At 36.1% G+C, this 26961-nt stretch overlaps 2 protein-coding genes across 5 annotated transcripts in view; one reads left to right on the top strand and one right to left on the bottom strand.

Moving 5' to 3' along the window:
* GSTCD (glutathione S-transferase C-terminal domain containing) overlaps positions 1-331 on the bottom strand; it is a 142865-nt gene extending 142534 nt beyond the window's left edge. For 2 of the 3 annotated variants that reach the window (XR_014051789.1, XR_014051788.1), the window contains exon 1: positions 225-307. The gene's annotated coding sequence lies outside the window, so the exon portion shown is untranslated. Of the gene's footprint in view, positions 1-224 lie in introns of all 3 variants that reach the window. The other variant, XM_081484190.1, reaches the window with a different exon arrangement.
* Positions 2-22022, top strand: INTS12 (integrator complex subunit 12). Of its 2 annotated transcripts, XM_081484245.1 has the most exons (8): positions 2-95; positions 4849-4931; positions 6916-7080; positions 10283-10435; positions 11467-11654; positions 13360-13519; positions 18259-18405; positions 21336-22022. In XM_081484245.1, the coding sequence occupies exons 2-8, from the start codon at positions 4902-4904 to the stop codon at positions 21918-21920; spliced, it is 1428 nt and encodes a 475-aa protein (XP_081340371.1). In that variant the 5' UTR covers positions 2-95; positions 4849-4901; the 3' UTR covers positions 21921-22022. The 2 variants fall into 2 exon arrangements, with proteins under 2 accessions (XP_081340371.1, XP_081340379.1); XM_081484253.1 differs by lacking the exon at positions 4849-4931.
* Positions 22023-26961: the final 4939 nt, after the last annotated feature.

Here is a 26961-nt window from a genome sequence, read left to right as displayed (position 1 = left end):
CGGGAACCTTTGTTTTTCCGCTCTCGGAGAGGGCTGGTGGTGTTGGGACCGGTTCGCCAGGCCACCGACAACGGACGGAGCAGCGGGGCGGAGCGGTGAGTAGTGAGTAGTGACCAGCTGCCCGGCTCTCAGCCGACTCTCAGGAGCTTGAGACCTCCGCGAGGGGCGAGGTGGGAGAGTAGTTCTGTGGGGTCTTAGAGTTTTCTCGCTCCCTGTGCGGATACCTCGCAGTCTGCAGGCGGTCGAGTGCCCAGGCTGACCGCTGTCTCCTTACAATGAGGGTCGTGCTTCCTCGAAGAGTGTTGTGGGCTGGTGCGCGCGCACCGACGGCAAAGCCCCAGGGACTAGGTCCTTGGAACCCTGTCTCGGACTTTCCTTGGCAGGTTTTGGCGACTTCCCTGTACAGCTCCTTCTGTCTGGCTCTTACCTCTCCGGCTCACTTGTCAAAGACCTTACCCTGTGCTAGGCCTTGGGTGTGTCACGACTTTGGTCAAAATATTGGCATTCTTGTTCTGAGCATCTCTGATCACTTTTTAGATTCTCTGTCACTTGATTGGTTTGGAATCAAGGTCTTTCCGCCTCACCTGTGTTTCCGGACGTGTGCCTAAGATATCAGTGTAACCTAGGGCCAAGAACTCGGTGAAGGAATAAAAAGGGCAGCATCTTTAAAGGGATGGGTTACAAGAGCTTGCAAAGATGAAAAGGCAAAGCTTTCAGGAGCCCTTCTGTGATGACAACCCTAATATTGCACTCTGTGTGAATAGGGTCAGCTTCCTGCATCTCGTTCACATGAAGATCAACTTTGCACTTCTTTTAAGATTGGCGTGTTGAGTGGGAAATGGGATCTAGAGGAAAGCATATATTAATATATGAATACCCAACTTAGTTTGGAGAAATCACAGAAGCCCTCAAAAGTGACATTTAAACGAAACCTAGTTCAATGACTTAACAAACAGTTGTGAGAGTCTGTTAAGTTCCCAGCACTAGATATATAACAGTGACTAAAACAAGTCCCTGCTTGCGTGGAGTTTACAGCCTAGTGAGATTAAAAAATTTAAACCAGAGGAAGGATTGGCAAGAGAGTATTGCAGATAGGAACATTGTACAAGTCCCCAGTCTTGAAAGAGGTGTTTTTGTTTTGTATGGCCTTTCCCTTTTTGATGTTTTAGGGTTTGGGGGCAGGGCGAGGCAGTGGGGATGGCTCTGAGTTTCTTTTTTGTCGCTTTTTGTTAATGGACTTTGGAAATGTTTAGAACTGTGTAGAAGCAGAGAAAAGATCATTACACTTTGATCTCTAATAATTCTGTGGCCATTATATTGTGGTGCTTTGCAAAATAGCAAAATGGTAGGCAAAAAAGATAGGAAGAGAGCATAGCAATCAACTACAGTATCTTGCTTGGAGAATCCCATGGACAGAGGAGCCTGACAGGCTATGGTCCATAGCTTTGCATAGAGTTGGCCACCACTGAAGCCACCTAGCCCACAAACACACACAGGCAAAAACGATAGCTTCTCCCCTTAAAGTACTGGGAGTTTTATAGAGAATATAACAAATGTCCAAAAAAAAAAAAAAAAAAGTGTGGTTCAAGGTAGAAAACTCACGTACCATGAGAATGCACTTTTAGATATCCTTGGAGAGCAGGATTAGTAGTCCAGGGAGCAGAGCAGAACACACTAGCTATGAGTAAAGTCCTCATGAGAAATAGTATTTGAACCAGGTCTTGATAGGATTTGGAAATAAAAAAATGGGTAAAATGCTTCTCAGACAGACAAATTGAGTAGAAGTAGCAAGCCCAGTTAATGTCTCTGCCCTACTGAAGATCTAGGGATGAAGAATTAAAGTTTTTGTGCCAATTACTGAATCTTTTTAAATGATAGGCCAAGAAATTCAGCTTTATTTTAAAGGCAGTGAGTAGGTCGCCTTAATTTTCAAAGAAGAAAGAAAGAAAATGTGTTGCAGGAACATTAATATGGCAACTGCCTTGACGTCAAGGAGAATAACTAGATTATTGCTGTAGTACAAAAAGCAAGTGAAAACCCCAATTTGAGTAATAGCCTTGGAAATGAAAAATAGGAACAGATGTGAGAAATGTTGCAGACTCAGAATTCACAGGAAAGGCCTGCTGATTGTTCACATATAAGGAATTGGGAAGGACTCATTGGAGAAGGAAATGGCCACCCACTCCAGTGTTCTTGCCTGGAGAATCCCAGGAACGAGGGAGCCTGGTGGGCTGCCATGTATGGGGTCGCACAGAGTCGGACGTGACTGAAGCGACTTAGCAGCAGCAGCAGCAGTGAGCAAAGTTTTAGATCTCAGACCTGATTAATGGAGAGTGTGTCATTTATTGAAAGTGCAGGACAGGGAAATTTGGGGGGAAAATACTCATAATTTCAAATTCAATCATAGCTGAACTTGAGATACCATTAGGGTAACCAGTCAGATATGTCTACTAAGCAGTTGGAAATGTGGGGTTTAAGCTTAATAGACATGGACTGGGAATAAACATATGAAATCATCTATCTACAGATGCTAGTTGAAAACATGATATATAAAGATTACCAAATAGGAAACTGGTAGCAGAACTAAAGAAAATAGATGAGGACACAGTTACTTGGGCAATACCAAGATCAATGGAGTTGAAAAGATGACCCACAGAAAGAAGAGCCCGAGATAGAAAAGGAAAACCAGAAAAGCTGAGTATTTCTCATGGAGAAGAAAGTTTTTTGAAAGAGACCGTGAATTCTCTTGGCCAGCATTACTGAGTGACAGATTTACACCACAGTTGCTGACCTCTTTAGAACCATAGAAGAAAAAGAAATTTCTTTCACTATTCAGTGGTCCCTTCTTATCCATGTGGGATATGTTTCAAGATCTCCAGTGGATGCCTGAAACCATGGATAGTACCACACCCTATATATACCATTTTTTCCTATGTACATACCTGTGATAAAGTTTTATTAATAAATTAGGCACAGTAAGAGATTAACAACTGGTAATAAAATAGAACGATTATAACAGCATACCATAATAAAAGTTATGTGAACGTAGTCTCTCCCTTCAGCTTCTTTAACTCAGCCCGAAATATGACAGTGGCTTCTTCATTGGCAGACATAGCCTCTCCAGTAATTTATATATTTTTCAGTCTAAACTCAAATCTATGTAACCGTGTCTTACTTTCAGTAAATAGCTGGTGTCAGTCATTTCAGGGGATCCCTTGCTAAAGTTTTTGTAGATGCTCAATGCTTTCTGGCCCAATGCATTTCTGTCAGTTTGAACACATATTCTGTTCATGTCCACCCACAAATTTAATGCTTTTTCCAATCTAACTAAGCACTATGCTCCATGGCTATAACTCTTGCAGCTTGAGGTACAATAGCAAAACTAGCTCAAATTTCTTTTTCCTTCTTCACAATTTCACAGATAGAAGACTTGTTCTTACCATAGATTTTAGCAACCTCATTATATGAGCATATAACTTTTTTCTTACTAAGTTGAAAACATCCACCTTTTCACTTAGAGGACGCACTTTGCAGCTTCTCTGGCATATCTGAATTGCATGCATTACTACTCTGGCTCTTTGGGGCCATTAAATAAATGATAATAAGGTAACATGAACACAAGCACTGCAGTACCCTGGCAGCCCATCTGATAACCGAGCTGGCTAGTGACTAACAGATGGGATTCACTGGACAAAGGGTTAATTCACGTCCCAAGCGGGATGGGCCAAGGTGGCGTGTGATTTCATCACACTACTCACAGTCCACATACAGAGGATTACTAACGTGCATTTGCCAGTAAGAAAGGAGAAGTAATAGAAACTGGAGAAAGCAATAGAAAATGGAGAGGAAAAGTAAGGTAGAAAGCAAAAGAATAAAGGATAAAACATACTATGATGAGTGTTTTATTTTAGGACCAACTCCTGTTTTTTCTGTTGGATGGGAAACAGAAGTTGGGTCGAGAAGGTGCTAATAAAGAAGCAGAGGAAACAAGAAAGTAATTCAAAGTACAGGTGGATGGGAGTAAAGAAATTTTTAAAAGAAAGAAAAATTGACTTGGTACCCTGAAGAGGCTCCTGGGTCAAAGCAGTAGAAGAGATTAATAGAGTGATGGAAGATTGTAGTTAAAAAGGAGAATTGACTGTAGTCAGAGATGAGTTGTGAGTTCCAGGTTTCAGTGGCTAAAGATGAAGCTCTTTGAGATAGAAGATCTAAATAAACCTAGCACAGGAAGTTGGAGAAGAACACCAGTATAGATGCTAAAATTACTAGAGATAATGGCAAGGGGGAGAGATAGAAGATGAACCTGATACAAATGTTCTGTCCATTAGCAACAGTGAACATGCAGGTGTAGATTACAAGAGAGGATGTTGATCAGTGATGGTCAGGGAGTATTCTCCCTCAAACAGCAATATGGAGTAAGGTCTCTGTAGACCTCTGTTTGGTCTTTGAATAGAAACAACTCTCTACTTGGGGAAGGCTATAAAACCGGTGATGTCTGTGTGCATGAGGGAGGGAGGATAGTCAAGGTAAAACAATAAAAGGAGTGCTTGAGAAAACTATGGAAAAATCTTGGGGAATATGTTGGTAATAAGTAGGGGCTAGAAGATGAGGGGAGCTAGCAATGAAATTAATGTGGAGGGGGGAAGGGCTAAGCTGAATGAGTGCAATGCATGCGTGCTTCATTGTCTGACTTCATTGTCCGACTGTTTGCAACCCCACGGACCATAGCCCGCTAGGCTCCTCTGTCCGTGTGATCCTCCAGGCAAGAAAACTGGAGTGGGTTGCCATGCCCTCCTCCAGGGGATCGTCTCAACCCAGCGATCGAACCCTCATCTCTTATCTCTCCAGCATTGACAGGCAATTTCTTTACCACTGGTGCCACCTGGGAAGCCCTGAGCTAAATGATTACTGGAGGGATTTTCAAGGGGGAGGTAAGTTTGTACCTTAAAGTAACCACTATGTATATATAATAAGAAAAGGGAAACTGGAAATTGCTAGAAAGGCTAACCCATTGGTCTCCAGACTTTTCTCATCATTTATTCCATGAGTAAAAAAGTAAGTACACTTCTTTATGTATGTATTTAGCTACCAATTATACGGGCTTCCCAAGTGGTGCTAGTAGTCAAGAATTCACCTGCCAGTGGAGGAGATGTAAAAGACGAGGTGCTGACTCTTGTTACCTAATCTATAATATAAACCTTTTTCTATCTGTGATTATAGAAATATATAACAGTAAACACTTTGCTTCTAATTTTCAGCATAGAGATTTGAAGTAATGGTTTTCCTAGTATATTAAAAGGATTCTTCTAAGTTTCAATCCTTTCAGCACCTCAAAATACAGATTGTTCTGGATAAGTAAACTACTATGCTCTTGCTATAAAAACTTAAGTCAGTAGAAAGTCTAGGCTTTGTTTCCTTGTGCACTCAGGAGGAGTGGCAACTTCACTCCTTTTCATTATGGACATTTTAATGAGGAACTCTTTTTCTCCTCAGAATGTTTATGATGACCAACCTCATGAATAATTTTTTTAGAAAAATACACCTTTCTGTACCTATCATTGTATATGAGTAATGTATGTAATAATGCAGTCTTAAGAAGTAACAGAAGTTGCTTCTCAATTTTTATTAAATTATTACCCATACAACTGTTTGAGGTAGATTATTTTTCTTTTAACATTGAGCTTTAGACCCCTGCTCGTGGGTGTTTGAGTAGAGAACAGAATTTGACAATAATTTTGTGGCCATCAGATGGGTATCTTATATATCTTCTTTAAAAAAAAAAAAGCTATTTGGGGTGTGTGTATGTGTGTTTCCTATAAAAGCTGAAGAAGTATTGGGAGGAAGGTAGATAGGGAAGGAACAAACAAAATCCATTTTCAGGGTGGTCTTTCATATGCCAAGATTAAACCTACAGCAGGTTTTAATGGCTTTGTAAATCCCTGAAAATGAGAGATTACTGTGAAATTGCTGACAGATCCCTAACTCTAGCAGTACAAGTGTGTTGCATTATTACAGTATTAACCTCAAGGACAGAAGACAGTTTCAAGCTCTAGAATGTTGATCAGAGGATTGAATACGAAGTATACATTTTTATTTTAATAATTCCTTGCCTGGAGAAGTATTTTCAAAAGTGACACCAGAAATAAAACAACATAATAGCATTGGTATTAACTGAAAACAAAACTTTTTAATGTTTTAGAATTTCATAAGCCTTTGATGTATATCTTCACTATTTTTTAAGCTCCTTAGGGCACAGAGAATATCATAGGCTATATGTATATGTGTGTTGGTTTTGGCAGCATTTGTCAGAGACTTTGCTTTTTAAAAATAGGTTAATGCATGAGATACCACAATCTAAATGTGATGCAATAAGATTATCATAAGTATATTTTCTGAGGCATTCAAGATTGGGGCTGAGGACTAAGGAGGCAAAAAAAGATAACTGACGTTAAAATTTCAGCACTGACCTTTATAGCTTATTTATTGCTTAATGTATGCTCTAACTATTGTCCTCCCATGACACCCTTCCCCCAGCCTGTGTGTGTTTGTGGTGGGAGGGTGTATAAATAAGGTTCAGGAGAAGAAATTTTGATATACCATAAACTTGACCTAAACACATCAAATTTCTCTGTTCTAAATTGTAAGTGTATTATTTGAAAATGATATTAGGAAGAGGCTCTGTGGAGAGGAAGAGCTTATCTGATAACTAATAACACTCTCACTTTAGGAGAAGAGAACTAGATAATTCTAATTAGGGATAAGGAGGAAATTTATCTGTTATAACCTTTTAGACAGCTTGAATTTTGTATTAGGTACACAGTAATACTTATTATAAACAGAACAAGACAGATAAATTTTGACAGGTAATTGCCCACTATCTGTAAATTACCTTCTCTTTTTTTTTTTTTCCTTCAGGTGTTTGGAATGGCTGCTGCAGTGAACTTGGAACTTGATCCCATTTTTTTGAAAGCACTAGGCTTCTTACATTCAAAGAGTAAGGATTCTGCTGAAAAGCTAAAAACACTACTTGATGAATCTTTGGCTCGGGGCATTGATTCAAGTTACCGTCCATCTCAAAAGGTATATAACTGAATTAGAGGCTTGGAGGGAGTTTTGTAAAGTCTTTAATGTTTAGACCATCTCAAAAGAGTCTGTCTGCCAGATAATCTTCCCTTGTGGCATGAAGAACTTTATAGTGTTCTTTTTTTTCCTCAAGTTTTCAGAGAACTATTCCACTATATAGAAAAGTTAGCTGAGAGTGGGGAATATTTTCTTCTACTATTTTCTGTGTATAGAAACCCACTTATGTATTATAATTTTAGTTCTTTATGATTAGAATTTTTTTAATCTGCTGAATGAAACCATAGCTTGTAATTATTCTCTAATGTTTTAGGAGCAAAAAAATAAAAGGACAGGAATTCTACAATGAATTGAATTTCGACAATGAAGTGAATTACATATAGATAGGATAATTTAAGGGAAAAAGGAGGTATGGATAAACTGTGAGAACTGTGTCACTCCCATTGCAAACAAGGTGGCCAAGCAGCTTTCTGTGAAAAGAATATACATTTTGGAACCAGAAAAATCTGTTTTAAATCCCAGCTTACCTCTTACTAGTGTGATGACAGATAACATATCTTGAACATTTACTGTGTCCTAGGTACTTTTCTCAGTGATGTAAGTGTATAATTAATTTTAACTGTGATAATGATCCTTTGAGATAGGTATTATTTATTTTTATTTTACAATAAGGAAACTGAGGTACATAATAACTTCATTTCACCCAGCATCTGTTTCTCTATTAGTAAAATGAGGATAATGAGAACTACCTTACAAAGTTATGAACATTAAAAGAAAGTACATTGGTCACCTAGTGTAGTGTCTATCTGGTATATAATAAGTTCTTAGTGAATGACAGCTCTTACTATATTCTTTAATACATACCTAAGCAAATACATTGGGAAACAATGGAAACAGTGGCTGACTTTATTTTTCTGGGCTCCAAAATCACTGCAGATGGTGATCACAGCCATGAAATTAAAAGATGCTTACTCCTTGAAAGGAAAGTTATGATCAACCTAGACAGCATATTAAAAAGCAGAGACATCACTATGTCAACAAAGGTCCGTATAGTCAAGGCTATGGTTTTTCCAGTGGTCGTGTATGGATGTGAGAGCTGGACTATAAAGAAAGCTTAGTGCCGAAGAATTTATGTTTTTGAACTTTGGTGTTGGAGAAGACTCTTGAGAGTCCCTTGGACTGCAAGGAGATCCAGCCTGTCCATCCTAAAGGAGATCAGTCCTGGGTGTTCATTGGAAGGACTGATGTTGAAGCTGAAACTCCAGTACTTGGGCCACATGATGCGAAGAGCTGACTCAACTTGAAAAGACATTGATGCTGGGAAAGACTGAAGGCAGGAGGAAAAGGGAACAACAGAGGGTGAGATGGTTGGATGGCATCACCAATTCAATGGACATGGGTTTGGGTGGACTCCGGGAGTTGGTGATGGACAGGGAGGCCTGGTGTGCTGCGCTTCATGGGGTCGCAAAGAGTTGGACACAACTGAACAACTGAACTGAAGACATTCTTTCAAACCTTTCTAAAACTCTAGCCTTGAAACTTCGAGTCACCCAGGTCTGTGAACACCTAGATACCAAACTGATAAGGAGAAGACCGAACTACCTGACTAGCTCAGTCTAATCCAGAATCTCAAACTCAAGACAGGGCCAAGTCCCAGACTCAGTGCCCAAGTAAGCAGTAATCTTTTCCTCCCAGCCTTCTTTCAAAATAAGCTCTAGTATTCTCAGACTTTTTATTGCCCTTTGAGTAGTAGAGCCATTGTGACTTCATTTATTTTACCATTCTCATTCTGGAGGTTCAGTGAGCTCAAACCAACCAAATTAATAAAACTCAACAGAATATACTAACAAATTTGTTCTGCTCCGAGTATTGATATTGTCCAAATAGGAAATTCCTATTATTACTAAAGAAGCAGTATTTTTCTAAAAATTTATTTACTTATTTTACTTTTGGCTGCACTGGGTCTTCACTGCTGCACTCAGGCTTTCTCTAAGTGTGGCAAGTAGGGGCTACTCTTCATTGCTGTGCATCAGCTTCTCATTGCACTATCTTCTCTTGTTGCGGAGCATAGGCTCTAGGGCGCAGGGCTTCAGCAATGCATGAGCTCAGTAGTTGCAGCTCACGGGCTCTAGAGTGCAGGCTCAGTAGTTATGGCACACTTAGTCTTCCAGACCAGGGATTGAACCCATGTACCCTGTGTTGGCAGGCGGATTCACAATCACTGGACCAAGGGAAGCCCCAAGAAGGAGTATTTTCAGATTCTAAAACAGGAGGAAGTGCATTTGTTAAAGTACATGAGAAGTTGGTTGCAATTAAAACGTCTCCTGCCCTTACATTTTTAGCCATTAGAGAAATGTAAATTAAATCTACAGTGATATGCCTTACATATCTACTAAATGTCTAAAATTAAAAAGATTAGCCATACCAAGCATTGGTGAGGATTTGAAGATAGGAAGAAGCTGGGACTCTCGGGTACTCCTAATGAAATATAAAATGGTATACCACTTTGGAACATGGGTTGGCAGCTTCTTAAAAAGTTAAGCATAAGCCTACCATATACTCCACACATTCCACTCCTAGACATTTATTCTAGAGAAATTGAAGTATGTGTCCATGTAAGGATTTGTACGTGAATGTTCATAACATCTTTATTTGTAATAGCCCCAAACTGGAAACAATCCAATTGTCCAGCAGTAGGTGAATGAATAAACAAATCATGGTATATTTGTTTAATGGAGTACTATTCAGCAACAAAAGGAGTGAACTTTTGTTACACTCAGTGACATTCATGAATCTCAAAATAAATATACTGAGTGAAAAAAGCCAGAAAAAAAAGAGTATGTCCTGCATGATTCCACTTATGAAAATTTCTAGGAAATGCAACCTATGTAGTTACAGAAGATGGATCAGTGTTACCCAAGAATGGGTGGCTTAGTTTTCTAGGATGTCTACCTCTAAGTGATTATAGAGGGCAACAGGGAAACTTGGCAAGATGATGAATATGTTCATTATATTAATTGTAGTGATGGTTCACAAATGTGAGACCATATAGTGAAACTTATTGAAGAAAAAGAATATGTTGGCACATATGATGTCTAAATTTTTAACTGATAATTGTTTAGATTTGTGATCTGGTTGTTTTTTTTTAATAATATACTAGTCTGAATATTTCTTTATAGGTATCTTTTAATTTCATATACAGGATGTGGAGCCACCCAAAATTTCAAGCACAAAAACTGTTTCTGTTAAGCAAGAGCCCAAAACATCATCTAGTCTTCCTTCTGGCAGTAATAATGGCAAGGTCCTCACAACTGAGAAGGTAAAAAAGGAAGGTGAAAAGAGACCTGCTGATAAAGTAAGATTTTGCTTTACTCTAGTAGATCAATCAGTTGTTTTATGCTTACTTTTTGTATATAATAATTGGTAAAAGTACATAATAATCACTCAGTAAATATATTTTGGTTATTATGGATTTTTTTAAAATTAAAATATAGAAACATTTTAGAACTGTTTATTGAAATCATTGTCAACAAATATTTGAGCCCTAGAAGATATGCTAATTTCATGTGTAAACTTTAATCTATAACTCAAATATTCTAGATGGAACAGTTGTTGAAAAGATGGCAAGGAAAGAATAAAGATGTAAATCACTAGACATGAAATTTACAGAAGTACATGTACCTTAACAGGGTTACAGAAAACTCTTGGATTGTCTATTCTGAATGATTTCTGCACATAGTTAATTATTAGGATTTTAGAACTTAGTAAAAAAAAGCATTCAAAAAACTTTAGTAATACCTGCCCTCAAGGGGTTGTGTTTCCATACTTTTTCTAAGTACTGGCTCTTTATAACCTATATTATATTGTTCTCTTTATATTTTAAAGAAAGGAGCCAGAATTTGCTTTGAAACAAATATGGCAATGTCTTAAGCCTGAGTTATTGGTGGAAGTTCATTATTATTTCTTTTCAATATAAAATGTCATTAGTTCATAATTTAAAATATTTAAAAATAGCCTTAAAAATATCCTTATTAGTGCTGTCTGTGGCTTCTCAATTCAAAGCATCCAGTGAGGGGTAGGAGGGCAGTGTAAGTAAATCCACTGAACTTCCATGATTCTTTAATGAATAAAAGAATACAAAGAGAGATACAGATGCATGCTGAACTGTTCTGATTTGTTTCGTTTTACCATGTTGGAGTCTTTTAACATACTGAGTATGAATTTATTACAAATCTTCTACAGGTCTTTAATGTGTGCTTTTGTCCCTAACTATGTGAAAGTATCTGTGGAGTGGACTTGATCATTGCACACTGTCTATCTTATACATCTCTCGGTGATTTAAAGTTTATTTTAATGTGTTACTTTTTCATTGGGTGCTTTTTATAGATGAAATCAGACATCACTGAAGGAGTTGATGTCCCAAAGAAACCTAGATTGGAGAAACCAGAGACACGGTCCTCTCCCATCACTGTCCAAACCAGCAAGGATTTAGCCATGGCTGACCTTTCCAGCTTTGAGGAGACCAGCGCTGATGATTTTGCCATGGAGATGGGATTGGCCTGTGTTGTTTGTAGGTAAGTTGTACCTTGCCACATAGATACTCTTGTTTCTTTGTAAAGAACAAACAATTTAAAAAAGAAAAAAATAGACCAATTGTTGGGTGTTTCATTTTAATTATTTGGAGGTGGATAGGAGATAAACTGCCCATGTGGCAATTTAATGTCTGATAAATTGTCAAAAATTTATATTACTGACAGGCATCTTTATAATCAGTTATGTTGTAATAACATTTTCTGCATTCTTGGCTTCTAGAGTAAAAGCAGTTATTGCTTTAATTTTTAGTGAGACACTGTTTAGCAGACTAAATTATTTCCACCTTTCTTTTTAAAAAGACTATGTTGCTTTTTTTTTTTCCTGAAGTGTTCATAGAATTTATAAAATAAATGGTTGTATACCATTTTCTAAAATAGCATTAAATCTTTTCCTAAGGATAAAGAAAATGAAATTAATGGATCATGTAGGTTATTCTGAGTATTGTTTTGAAACATGGATACATAATTATAAAAACAGATAATTCTGCTTAGTAGAAGATTCATCTTAAAAATCAGAATAATTAGATTTTAAATTCCTTGATACCAGGATCTCCGTCTTTAGTCGTTAATGACTTTCATCGCCTAGCACAGTGGAAGAGATTGTCACCTTTCCTGCTATTTGCAGTCCTCTTGCCTGGAAAATCCCTTGGACTGAGGAGCCTGGTGGGCTGCAGTCCATGGGGTCTCGAAGAGTCGGACACAACTGAGCGACTTCACTTTCACTTTTCACTTTCATGCATTGGAGAAGGAAATGGCAACCCACTCCAGTGTCCTTGCCTGGAGAATCCCAGGGATGGGGGAGCCTAGTGGGCTGCCGTCTATGGGGTCGCACAGAGTCGGAAACGACTGAAGCGACTTAGCAGCAGCAGCAGCAGCTTCATGAAAATATTAAATTCTGGTGTATTGGGACTGAATCCATAACTCTAAAATTTTGTGAACATTATAGAGCATCAGTTAATGTACTTCTGAATAGGATTTTTTTTGTAGAGCTTCATTGCTTTAACATATATTTGTTTATTTCAACCTTTATCTACTGTAAGGGTTATCATTTTCATATAAAGAAATAAATGGTAAAGTAATAGGGGGGAAAGAACTAGTAATTGTAATCCTCCGTAAGAAGACTTGTTATGATAGTCTGAGGCTGTTGCTGTTGCAATTTTTACTATTTTGGTACACTTATTAATACATTCTGTTTTGTTGATTAAGACATTTATTTACTGAGCACCCCATGTCTGTGCAGTAATGTACTAGGCCCTGTAGATAATTAAGTTCATTTTCTACCTTTAGGGCAACTCATGTATTAATGAAGAAGATAGAACAATATGTAGGCAACAAATATAAAGGAATTTAATAGAGGTACAAAGAAGATGTTATAAGATTGTTGGAGGATGAGCCAAGGTCTACTGCCTTCTGGGAAAAAGAAAAAAATTACAATGGAAAATCCTAAGAAGAAGAATATAGCCAAGTTTAGTCTAAGTCACCTTATACATTTCTTACTGGTTGAGCATAACCTTTAAAAGAAATGAATTGTTTGTGCAGGCTACACGTTGGGATTTGTTATTTTGCTGTTTGGCTTTTCTAAGGTCTTTACCGTCTTTAATATATCAAACTTTAGCAGAAGAACCCTAGCGTGGCTTTAAATTGTTGTATTCAAATAAGTGTCATATCTAACGATATATTTTCTTAGGCAAATGACAGTGGCATCTGGTAACCAATTGGTAGAGTGTCAGGAGTGCCATAACCTCTACCACCAGGACTGCCATAAGCCCCCGGTGACGGACAAGGAGGTGACCGACCCCCGCCTTGTGTGGTATTGTGCCCGGTGTACCAGACAGATGAAGAGAATGGTAGGAATTATGTTTCTCTATTTTAAACAGTCTCTGTCCATTTTTTTGTTAATATGTGATTGTTAAGATAAAAATCCGAACATTTATGCTACTGAAAGAAATCTTATTAGCTAATTATTTTAATGTTTGTTTATATAGTGTAAATGTGTGGTTTATGTGTCTGTGCCTAAGTGGACCAGACCATATGTATGTATTTTTCTCTGCTCAGCTTTTAGCTTGTTCTAGTATAAATGAACAGAATTGGAGACCCACAAATTATGACTATTTCCTACTGGTGTGTCAGTGTATTTGTGTACATTTAAAAATACTACAAAGCACTATGGGAAGTCGTGAGATAGGAAGCCCTAGTCTTTGATGACTCTGGTAGGGAAATATTGGAAATGTCTATTCCTGAGTGAGCGCAAACCGCCAAACTCACAAGCTGTGTGCAGAGCCATCTCTGTCTTTCCTTCTGTGTTTCTCTCTTTATTCCTTGTCTTTCCTTCTCATTGTCTTCAAGTGACCATTTAGCCTATTTTCTCAAGTACTTTCTCAGTTTACTGCTCACAAACATAACTGCCTTTAATGTCATACTGAAACATTTCCATTTGTTATATTGGATTTGTTTTCTAACTTTTATTCATTTAAAAGGTAGATGGATGAATGTTACCATTTTCCTTTTAAGGAAATCAAGTTGTTATTTACTTAGAGTCTTGTTTGCTTCCCCCATCCCCATTCCCCTACCTTTGATTAGGGACTCTTTTTTTTAATTTATTTTTTACTGAAGTACAGTTGATTTATAATGTTAGTTACTGGTGTACAGCAAAGTGATTCAGTATATTGAATATAGTCCCCTGTGCTGTACAATAGGACCTTGTTGTTTATCCATCCTATACATAATTTTGTCTGCTAATTCCAAATTTCCAATCCATCCTTACCTCACCCCTCCCACCCCTTTGGCAATCACAAGTCTATTCTCTATGAGTCTGTTTCTGTTTTATAAATAAGTTCATTTGTGTCATATTTTAGATTCCACATATAATGATATCATACGATATTTGTCATTCTGTGTCTTATTTGCTTCTCTTACTATGGTAATCTCTAGGTCCATCCACATTGCTGTAAATGGCATTATTTTGTTCTTATTTATGGCTGACTAATCGTCTGCTGTATATGTCTATGCTATATCTTTGGGACTTCCCTGGTAGCTACCAGGGAAGGGAACGGCTACCCACTCCAGTATTCTGGCCTGGATAATTCCATGACTGATCCATTCCTTTGCTGATGGATATGTAGGTTGCTTCCATGTGTTGGTTATTGTAAATGGTGCTGCTGTGAATATAGGAGTGTCTGTATTTTTTTGAATTACAGCTTTCTCCAGAAGATTAAGGACTTTTGATAGAAGAGTTCTCATATTGTTAACCAAGTGAATTTCTACATAAATTTTTCTGACCAAATATATCTTTTTAAAGTCAGAAGTACATAGTTAAATAAAAAGAAAAAGAAAAATCAAGATATTTACTTTTTAATCACTTAAATCAGAAATAGATTATGTTTTTATTCCTATGAAAAGTAGTAAAATTTCAGTAGTATTTATACCGTCTGTTTGTAACAAGAAATTTCTGTGACATGGTATAGTTTTTTTCTGCTCTGTCTGATTTTTATTTAGTTTATTACTTAAACTACCCTCCAGGACTTCAACCCAAGTAATCATGGGTGAGCAGAATAGTACGTTCCAGCACTTTGGCGCAAGTAGTCACTGAGAATTGCTAGTCAAAATAAATAACTTGTGATAGTGATCTTTCTTTAACATAGCTTCAAAGTTTATTATTATTTTATTATAAGTCTCTTAACAAAGTAAGCACTGTTCTCTCCTAAGTTTTTCCTCCCTTATATTTTGTGAGTTAACTCATACCAAATCTGTATTTATAGTTCTTACCTTCTTTCCAAAGTGAATTTTGGCAGATGACCAGATATCCTACAGTTACTTGAAGTGCAGTATTTTTTAAATTAAAATTGTTTTCTTCTCCACTCACTTTTTCCTCATTTGCCTGAACTGATAACATTATCCTTGATGCCCCTCTTAAATCCACATCCCTTTGTTTACCAAACTTGTTAATTCTACCTCATACATATTTCACAGATCTGCTCATTTCACTTTTATTTCCCTGTTCCACAAATAGCTCATTTCTTGCTGTTGCATTAGCTCCTTGATTCCCTTCAGTCCACTTTACACACTACAATTAGAATATTCTTCTATTATAATTATCTAACTTTATCTGTTTAAGTGTGCCCCGTGGCTTTCAATTACATATATAATGAAGTTATCCTTGCTAGGGTGGATTATGGACCTTCTCTCTTTGACCCACCTCTACCTTTGTATCCTTCTCTTCCTCTCCTTCACCATATATACCACATACTGTGGCCACAGGAGACCAAATGGTTCATTCCCTGAGTATATGGTGAACTTTCGTGTTCCCACATGTCCTGTTTCTCAGCGACTCCTCATCCTGATACATTTTATTCTTTATCAACTTTGCAAATTAAATGCCTAATTAATATGTATTAAGAGCAAGTCTCATTCACTCACAGAGCACCAGAGCAGAGCTCAGGACTGGACACATCCCACATTCTGTTGTTTCATTTTAAGATACGTAAAAATAGAGAAATATAGATTTGGGCCAGAAATCAGCAGTCAGTAAGTTCAGTCTGTATGTCCAAGGGTCAAGTGCTGAATGACTAATGTCAGAGCATGATTAAATACACCAAGAGTGGACCTGGAGAAATACCAAAAGACGTGATCTGAAGTGAACCTGAAGATCGGGATCCAGTAAACACAAGCTTTAGTGAGAGAAAGGGGTTTGGAAATGGAAGGGATGCTAAACTGAATTGCTTTCAGTGAGGTTCTCATGTGTGCATTGGTTATTGCTCCAAGGTATCTCAAAGATACCTTAAAAAGCATCATATATCCTCTTTCTCCTTGCACTAATTTATTCAACTATGGTAGGTTCTACAGTACAGGAAGACAGGAAGAGAGAGATAAGAATGGTGTGATAGTGGATGGCAGGGTTCAGAGCTATTCTTTAGTTCTGTAATTTTCTTTCTACCAGGCAATGGGATTTGCCCCAGCACTCCTGACTTACTGCAGTGGTTCTCAGTCTAAGGTGGTAACACATTCCTACTCAGCAATAACAGAAGTATATGGTATTTTTGATTGTTACCATACTGGCCATATTGCCTTGAGTGGTTAATGTCATACATTCTACACTATGTGAGTCAGTCACCCAATAAAAAATTATAGTGCCTTTGTTGAGCAATACTGAATCAGTGATAATACCCTAGTTCCCTAAACTAGTACTACCAGCAAAGAAGAGAGGGTTTTGGGTATCTCTTAGGTTCTAAGATGGTTAGGTGAAATAGCCAGGAAGCAGAAGATCTAAACATGATCTCCTAGGCAGAGGTTCTTTCTGAGCTTCACAGTAATGAATCTTCATCTGCTAAAGCATACAAGTTAGGTCGGTCTTCAGAGTTTAACCTCATCTACTGATGTGGGTGGAGGAAAAGTGTAAGATTAGAATACCATGTACTTCTGATACTCTGAAGGCTACGTTTTCATAACATGGTTTGCAATACAAGGTAAGATAATCTTTCTTGGTAGTAAGAGATATTTTACCATAGATATCTTCCAGCATCCTTTATAATATTCTTGATCTGAGTGTTGCTTTAAAAGTGATATCTGAAAGTAGATATACTTTCATGTGGAAAATATGTAATATAAAAAATGGGATGAACTGAGACTTAAGGGTGAAAGTGTATTATATGGCAAACCATAGCACAAGAAAGTCTAAACAAAGATAAAACAGCTACATTCAAATTTCCAGAAATGGGAACACATCATTAATAAAGTTTTTGGTATATTTTTGTGTGACCTTTTTAGGATTGTCAAAAACAGTGGGATGGCTGGGAGCACCATTACTCATCTAGTAGAGAAGGGTTCTTCTGGATTCAGTAAGAAAACTTTGTTTTCTTACCATTTGTAAATAATGATGATGAATAAGTAGTAACTTATTATCTGCACTTAACATGTACCAGACACTATATAAACTCTTACATAATCATAGTTCATTCTCATAACCCACCTTTAGAACAGAAGATTTTATCCACATTTTGCAGATGAAAAATGAGACTTCTGGAAATTTACATATTTTACCTGAGGTAACATAGATAGGGAAGTAGTTGAGCTGGGCTTTAATTTTAGTTCTCTTTGATTCCAAAAACTGTCCTCTTGAACACTGCACTGTACTGTTTATGTAGTTAATATTATCTAGCTGGAAAACACTAAAGAATAAACTGAAAAATGATTCATGTACAAGAGAATTTAGTAAAGTACCTAATATAAAGGAAAAAGATCAATTGTTGGTCAAAATAAAACTGAAAATGCTTATATGGTTTTTTTCTTTTTCTTTTTAATGATTTTGGTCTGTTTTGTTAAAATATTTAATTAACTCCAGCCTGCATGATTTTTAAAACTTCATGTTATCTTTACTGTTTAAAAACTAATAAAATCTATAAAGTCATTAATTGATATGATAAAAATAATTTGTCCAAGAGTCTATATTTTCGATGTCATCACAGTGTTATATTTTTTTAATGTTTATCTGTATTCCAGTTCATTGAGGAGTCCTGTGGTAGATTTTATTCTTTTTGTACATTTAAGTAAGATTTTGTAGCTAATTTAATCTTAACACTGATTTTTGCAGGCTCAGAAAACTCAGAAACCACCACAGAAACCCGCCCCCACAGTTGTTTCTGTAGCTCCAGCTGTTAAAGACCCATTGGTTAAGAAGCCAGAAACTAAACTCAAACCAGAGACAACTTTTCTAGCATTTAAGAGGTCAGAAGTCAAGGTATAGTACATTCTATTTTTATCTAAGATTGGATTTAAATTTAGTTGACTTAGTAATAGTTACTTGAAAAAATTAATCAGGAACTTTGTAGACTAAATGACCATATGTTGGAAATTAAGACTGTATTACTATTAACGTTGGCTTCCCTGGTGGCTCAGTGGTAAAAAATCCGCCTGCCAGTGAAGAGACACGGGTTCAATCCCTGGGTCTGGAAGATCCCCTGAAGAAGGAAGTGGCAACCCATTCGAGTATTCTTACCTGGGAAATCCCATGGACAGAGGAGCCTTGCGGGCTGTGTCCATGGGGTCACAAAAGAGTTGGACATGACTTAGTGACTAAACAAAAACAACAAACTGTTAACATTAAGTAGAAAGAGAATATTTATGTAATTCTTATCTTGAATTCTGCTATTTCTCTTTTTATCATGGTTAGGAACTATTTGTGAGCCTTCTAAGATAACATTCTTTATCATTCCTATGTAGTCAGCCAATATTCTGCAATCAGGAATTTGGTTTCAGTTCTAAATGCCTTTGTCCCAGTAGCAGTAGTTTTGCTCCTCACATCACTTGTGAGCTTTTTCCTCCCTACTCATTGGCTATTGAAGAAGTTTTCTTGCTTTCTTATATTTTTTTCTATTATCATGAATTTTCCTATGAAGTGGCTCTCTCTTATACTAAGGGTCCAGATTATCTAGTGAGAGTATCACCCTTCTCATTCCTTGGTCTTCATCCTTGACATCATGCTACATTATTATTATTATCCTGGCATTTTGATATCATAGGATAAAATATTTTTCTAATCTAATAACAAAAAGAATTCTTTTATTGAGTTACACATTCTGATTTTAAGCAGAATACTAAAGATGGAAGAAAAAATGTTAGCTCCAGATTCTCAAAGGTTACCCCTAGAAAATTCTAAAGATATTGCCTTGTCCAATTGGCTATAGGTAGTGAAAATCAAGAATATAAATATAACGTACTCTTGAGAAAGGTACTGATAATTTTATTTGCAGATCATTTTTAATTTAATTTACCAAGGAAGAGTTGATATACAAGGGATAGCCCTTACTGGTTTGTCACATAGAAAGTTGGTGAGCTAGAGTAGAAGTAAGAATAATTTATTGAAAATAATTAGAGTTGCTATATTCTATACTTAAATTACTTTCAGATAAATTTTTATACTAACCTATTACTACTAAGGCTTATTTTTAGGAAACTCAATATGAAATTATTTTGCAGCAAATAAATTAAGGCCTTGGCTGTCATGTTTGTTCTGATTAAGAGGCTTTGATATTTTTATGATAAAATAGAATAAATGGTTACTATGAAATTCAATAAATTGAAAAGCAGTACCAGTAACTGCAAACCATTAAAATAAAATGTCATATACACAGAACTTGCTTTGTACTTTCATAAGTGTTGGTCTTTTTGATTACTTCAGATGGGTTTCCTTTTGTGAAGTTTGTTGAAAGATCATTTAGCCAAATGGCAGGCAGTTTTATATTTACTAGAAAGAAAAGGAAAAAATTACATCTTTTATTACTGAAAATTAAGTTTATTGCACCTGTGTCCTTTTGTTACCTTGGCTAACTTTCTCTCATTAAATATATGCATTTCTCTAGGAATTTGCAATTTATGTAAAGTTTATCTTCTTTGCATAACCTTATGAGATAGTCATTATATGATGTAACTGTAAAAAATCCTATCATTTTTCACAGTATGTGAACAATAATCTGGACCTTCCTCTTATAAAGACCTCAGAGCACTCTATTTTCAGTATTTTTCTCATTGGTTTATAATGTTTAGTGCAGACAACATTGAAGACTACTTTGTAAGAACTAAAAACGTTTTTATCAACTCATTCAGAGTTCACTTCTAAAATATAACTGGGTGTATTTTAAGCATGATAACTAGCATATTAAGCAAGATGCTATTTGTAAGACTTTTATCTTTTACATATTTAACCCTTTTGTGACCCATGAAAATACGATAGAAAAATTCAGGTCACAATCAATTTGAACAAAGTGCATTTTCCCCTAAATGTTAATGTGAAAAATATTGGTTTTGTATGAAAAAGAACAGTATTTATGTAGTGACATTGGTACTCTGTTAGCTTTTGACTGTCCAAGGAAGTTAATTAGAGAAATTTAATATGTGTTACACCTTTAAGGAATAAATCTGGCAGTGAGTCAGGCATACCCAAAATGTCACTATACAGCTTATTGAGGCAGTTTCTAAAAAAGTTGATAAAAAAATCCTTTATATAGAAACAGGGATCTCTTTGTGATAGTTTCAGTGGAAACATGGACAAATTGGGAAAATAAAGTTATGAAACCTTTTTAGTATATCACCAGTTGTATAATTTCATGTAGTTAATGAAGTGTACCTGTATATATGCAGCTATTTGCTCAAAAATTAGGGGGAATTTTTTTTTTTAAATAGGTTCATAACCTCATCTCAAACATCTACTAAGTATCCTGGGCATAAGCATTTTTGTCCGTTAAGAGTGGATTCTGTTTTTGAATTGATCCACAAGTCATTTGGAGCAAGGTCTAAAGAATTAGATGTTTTACTAAGCTAAATAATAACCTTTTTGCATGAAAAACAACTTAATGCATTAATCTGATTTTCTGATATGGCTTGTGACTGAATCTAGAAGCAGTCCTCAAAAAGGAAATTTTTTTCTGAAATGATTAGAATAAGAATATAACATCCCATAATTCCTGCTTTGGAAATGGTAGCACCATTAGCTATGGATAGGTTTTTTTCTATGTGTTTTGTCATATCAGTTTATCATAACTTAATTTTGATGATTTAAATTTCCAAGATCATTATTTTTGTATAAAAAGTCTTAACCATTAAACTTCTTATGTATTTAAGAATATCAGGTATTAATTATACTTGGCTCTAATATTATCTTATATTTTTTAGGCATCCACAGTTGTTTCAGGAAATTCTTCTGGCACCAATGTTTCCTCTTCAGCAACTAGTGGCCTAACTGGATGGGCAGCTTTTGCAGCCAAAACTACTTCTGCTGGTCCATCAACAGCAAAATTGAGTTCAGCAGCCCAAAACAATAGCGGGAAACCTGCTACCTCTTCTGCTAACCAGAAGCCCGTGGGTTTGACTGGTCTGGCAACAACATCCAAAGGGGGAATAGGTTCCAAAATAGGTTCCAATAACAACACTTCACCCACTGTACCATTGAAACCACCTCCACCTCTCACTCTAGGCAAAACTGGCCTTAGTCGCTCAGTTAGTTGTGACAATGTTAGCAAAGTAGGTCTTCCCAGTCCAAGTAGTTTGGTTCCAGGAAGCAGCAGCCAACTCAGTGGGAATGGAAATAGTGGGTCATCAGGGCCTAGTGGAAGTACTACTAACAAAACCACTTCCGAATCGAGCAGCTCTCCATCGGCATCCCTTAAAGGTCCAACTTCACAAGAATCACAGCTCAATGCCATGAAGCGATTACAGATGGTCAAGAAGAAGGCTGCCCAAAAGAAACTCAAGAAATAATGTGGCCAAGTAGGTTTTTATATCATATTACCCTAAAGATTAAGATCTTTTAAGATATAAACTGTAATATACTATAATTTAATAAAAATCTTCATAATGAAATTTCTATTATTTCTTACCTTAAAATGCTAAATAGTATCTAGTGAAACTTGGAAATGTTTATCTTAAATCTGTCTTAACGTTTTTATTTTGACAGTTTTCATAGTGTGTGAAAACAATGATTAGAATGACTAATTCTTAATGAAAACTTCTGAAATCCCAGAAGACTGGTGCATCTGCAGATTAAAAAAAAAAAATGCATCTTCTAACAGTCCCAATAATTGATCTTGCTGAATAGGTGCCTTACAAGAAGACAAGGATGGCCCAATCATAAAGATTTCTACTCCTCGCCCACCGTAGTCTGAATGTTCAGTGTCAGTCCCAGGCACATTTCAATGGATTGTCCCTCTCCCCCCAAATATTTCAACTTCTTCTTTTCAAAATTAATTGTTCATGGTCTTGTGTTATGCTTTTATCTTTTTATCACCTCATAGCAATTATTTAGGCATTTACCTCTTCCAATAGATTGTGAACCCCCATGCCCTTTCAATGCAATACTTTTCTCACATTTCTCTCAGAAATTGTGAAGAGTCTGAGTTGTTAACCTTATATGCAAGCTAGCAAATCATCCTGCTATTGCTTTACATACGTATTCTGACAGAAGACCTAAGGCTTTCTGGATCAGAGAGATGGTTCATCGCTCTCAGCAAAATGTAGCAGTCATTTTATACTTTGTGAATACCTTATTTCATTCAGAAACTAGACGTCCAGCAAATTCCTACATGGACTAAACTGAGCAGCCTGTTCCTTGAGCTTTGAGGTATGCTACTAAAACTATAAACTTCTAAACTCAAACCCTTTCCCATAATTCCTATATTTTTCTCACGTTATTGTTCTAAAATATATTGGTAAATGATTTCTGTGAAGTTAAAACATTTTAAAGTAAACTTGGCCTATTTTAAGGAAAGACATTTTAAACTGCTTTGTTAAATAATGGCACTGAATTCATGGTAAGTTACAACTCAAATTTGAAATAATCCTTACTTACACAGTGCAGTCAACATCTATTTACATGCTTAAAATCTGCCTGCAGATGTCTTTGTGTTGAGAAACTCAGGTTTCTGTTGATTAAATATCAATTTGGCATCAACTCCAAGTCCCCTTTAGTGTCAAAAGACCAAAAAAAATAGGTATATTCATCATCATTTGTTTATATAGTTCAGGATCATTTTGGACTAAACTGGATAAAATGATATGACACAAGCTCAGTTCAACAACTGTAACAGTTAATATAACCTCAGTACCTACAAGAAATTAAAGCAATAATGCAAACAGTTGCATATTGGTAATTGAAATGAAAAATTTTATCCAGTTGTAGTCAAAAACATCTGCTGGATAGAGTTGAAAACAAGCATTTTACTTTCTATAGTATTTCAGAGAGAACTTTAGAAAACTTGTTTCATTTCAGTTCAGTTCAGTCGCACAGTCATGTCCTACTCTTTGCGACCCCGTGAACCACAGCATGCCAGGCCTCCCTGTCCATCACCAACTCCCCGAGTTTACCCAAACCAATGTCCATTGAGTCGGTGATGCCATCCAGCCATCTCATCCTCTGTTGTCCCCTTATCCTCCTGCCCCCAATCCTTCCCAGCATCAGGGTCTTTTCAAATGAGTCAACTCTTCACATGAGGTGGCCAAAGTATTGGAGTTTCAGCTTCAACATCAGTCCTTCCAATGAACACCCAGGACTGATCTCCTTTAGGATGGACTGGTTGGATCTCCTTGCAGTCCAAGGGACTCTCAAGAGTCTTCTCCAACACCATAGTTCAAAAGCATCAATTCTTCGGCCCTCAGCTTTCTTCACAGTCCAACTCTCACATCCATACATGACTACTGGAAAAACCATAGCCTTGACTAGACGGACCTTTGTTGGCAAAGTAATGTCTGCTTTTCAATATGCTATCTAGGTTGGCCATAACCTTCCTTCCAAGGAGTAAGCGTCTTTTAATTTCATGGCTGCAGTCACCATCAGCGGTGATCCTGGAGCCCAAAAAAATAAAGTCTGACACTGTTTCCACTGTTTCCCCATCTATTTCCCATGAAGTGATGGAACAGGATATCATGATCTTAGTTTTCTGAACGTTGAGCTTTAAGCCAACTTTTTCACTCTTCTCTTTCACTTTCATCAAGAGGCTCTTTAGTTCTTCGCTTTCTGCCATAAGAATGGTGTCATCTGCATATCTGAGGTGATTGATATTTCTCCCAGCAATATTGATTCCAGCTTGTGTTTCTTCCAGCCCAGCGTTTCTCATGATGCACTCTGCATATAAGTTAAATAAGCAGGGTGATGATACACAGCCTTGACGTACTCCTTTTCCTATTAATTTAACTTTTATTGAGCATGGTTCTTTTATAGATTGTATGTGTGTGTAAATATATATTTAGAATCTTGACATATGTGTAGGATACATACATCTAGTAGTGTATAACTAAGTTTGGTATTTCATAGAGGTATATTTGGTATTAGAATTTATCCTCAAGTTGCTCTTAAGACCTTGATTTTTCCATATCATTAAGTTAACTTTATAACTGAGCATGTGATGAATGTAGCCAGCTTTATATTAAGAGTATTTATTGTTTGTTTTATTTTGTTACATGTCGTTTGTTTTTGCAACAGAATTTTAAGTTGTGTGAGGGCAGGGATTTTGTGTCTTGCACATCATGGTGTTCCCACTGCAGCTCTTAGCTCAGTGAAAGAATAGACAGATACATAGGTGAGCCAAAAAGCGAGCTTTTAGGATTGTAAGTTCAAATCCCATTTTAGTAGAAATTTAGCCAGTATCACTTTACTGTTTTGCATATTGTGCTTTTCTGTTAAGATTATTTAATCATAGATTTTAGCGACTTAAAACTCTAAAAGGACACTGGCTTAAAGTCAGAAGACCTATTTTTGAATCCCAGTCTCTCCTTGTGTTAGCTATGTGATCTCAGTTTCCTCCTCTATAAAACATAACTGGTAATGAATGAGATAAAATGGAAGGCCTCTAATATTCAAAGGTTAGGTGATTCTGACTCTTAACAAGGATGTGGTAGTACTGTTTATTAGTAACAGATTATAAACTATGGTGACCATAGGCTGTATAGGAAATACATCATTTTACAGAAATACATTTGGCACAATAATTATAAAAATTATAAGCAAGTAGAGAAAGCCATACGTTTATATGCTGTAATATTATTTCTTTAAGAGAAGCTGTATTTAATTTACTAAGAATACCTTCACGAGATTTTTGAACAAGAACATCTTGTTCTGGCATATACTAAAATGTGACTTATTTTCCTGAGAAATTAAAGCAAGTTTTATCTGTATCTAGAGTGTAATATTGTGAGCACAGTTATTGGCTCACAGAGACTCAGCTTGAATTCCTGGAGTAAAGATTTTTATATTGGAATGATTTTGTAGGTCACAGAGAATTTAATGACTAACCTTTTATATATACTATTTAGCATATATATGAGAGGTAATTGAAAAAAGTAGACTTTAAAAATAGTAGCATTCTATAAATAGTAGGATATCTCTATAAAGCATATAAAATCTAGTGTCCTTCCAGTCAGTGAAATTTAATTCCTTCCTCATCACTACAGTGTAAATGTACATTGTCTTAATTTAGCTTAAATGTGAGGTTTCTCAGTGTATTCAAGTATTTAATAGTGTACTGAGTACCTTAAGAAGCCATATAGTTACGACAAATAGGATCTAAATAAAGTGGTTTTGCCATCTTAGGATATAAAGATTTTTCTCTGTTTATTCACAGTAACTTTGAGAGGTTTTTACAATTGACAGAAGTCAAAGAAGTTGATGGAAAAATGAAGAGTTTTTAATTCCATGTTTACTAAACATTTGTAAATCATCTAAATATTCATCACAAATAGTGACAGGCACTTAATAGCCATTTCTAAAAGTCCAAGTTATATTTTAGGGAAGATATGGAATATACCAGTACTTAAAACTGTTCATGCAGTGCTACATTTATATGACTAACAATGTGCATTACATCTCTTCTGCACAATTCTTCCTTCATAGAAATGTTTTATTAATAAATACTAAGACCAGATTTTTTCTAAAATACAAGAAATGTTCAAATAGTGGCTTTGTGATTCTTTCACATGATTTAAGCACCCATGGTAACTTTGTACTACTAGAGTTTAAAAAATCATTTCTAAACTTTATTATGTATCTAGTTTAAGGCATCTAGATTTAAAAATAAATACTAAATAAAGTGTATACATACACCTGTTTATTTGTTTCATAAAGAAAAACAGCCACAAAAATTTCCCCTTCATTCTTAGTAAAAATACCTATTTCGGAGAATTGTCCACTATATAATAACATTTAATTTTAAAGACATAAAGAAAGAATAGAATTACATTAGCATTCCTTGCCTTAACTGCAGTAATGTCACCAACAGTTCTATCTTTTTAAACTTATTGAAAACTTATACACATCTGGGATTTTATTTCCCTTAGACCCAACAAAATAATGCCTGACTTCAAAATTACAATTACTTGATTTTAAATAATATACTTAAAAAATGTATATATTGTATAGTTTAAAAAAAAAAAAGCCTAAATAGCATATGAAATGTAGGTTGTATTTTTAAAATTGCAACAACATTGCTTTATAGTAATGCAGATTTGCCACAATAGTGGGGGACTGCAGAAGATGGCTTCACTTTAAGTCTTGCTCGGTTACTAACTGCAGCTGTGATTTCAGTGGTGTGGCTTCTTCTAAGGTCAGACAGGAAGCATCAGTCTTAGGACTACACAGGTAGACAGAACTTCTCCTATACATCTAGTCACTTACTTCAGCCGGAAAACCAGATATGTGTTATTTATATAATTCTTCATTTCAGGGAGGAGTATTTAGGCCACAGCTAATTTAAATTATATAAAAATTCCCCACTAGTTGTTGGTCTATTCATGGTTGCCACAAGTTACAAGT

This window comes from Giraffa tippelskirchi, chromosome 1, assembly GCF_054371585.1.
Source record: "Giraffa tippelskirchi isolate mGirTip1 chromosome 1, T2T-mGirTip1v1.2.pri, whole genome shotgun sequence".
Lineage (NCBI taxonomy): Eukaryota > Metazoa > Chordata > Mammalia > Artiodactyla > Giraffidae > Giraffa > Giraffa tippelskirchi.
This window is presented reverse-complemented; position numbering and strand designations above follow the sequence as displayed.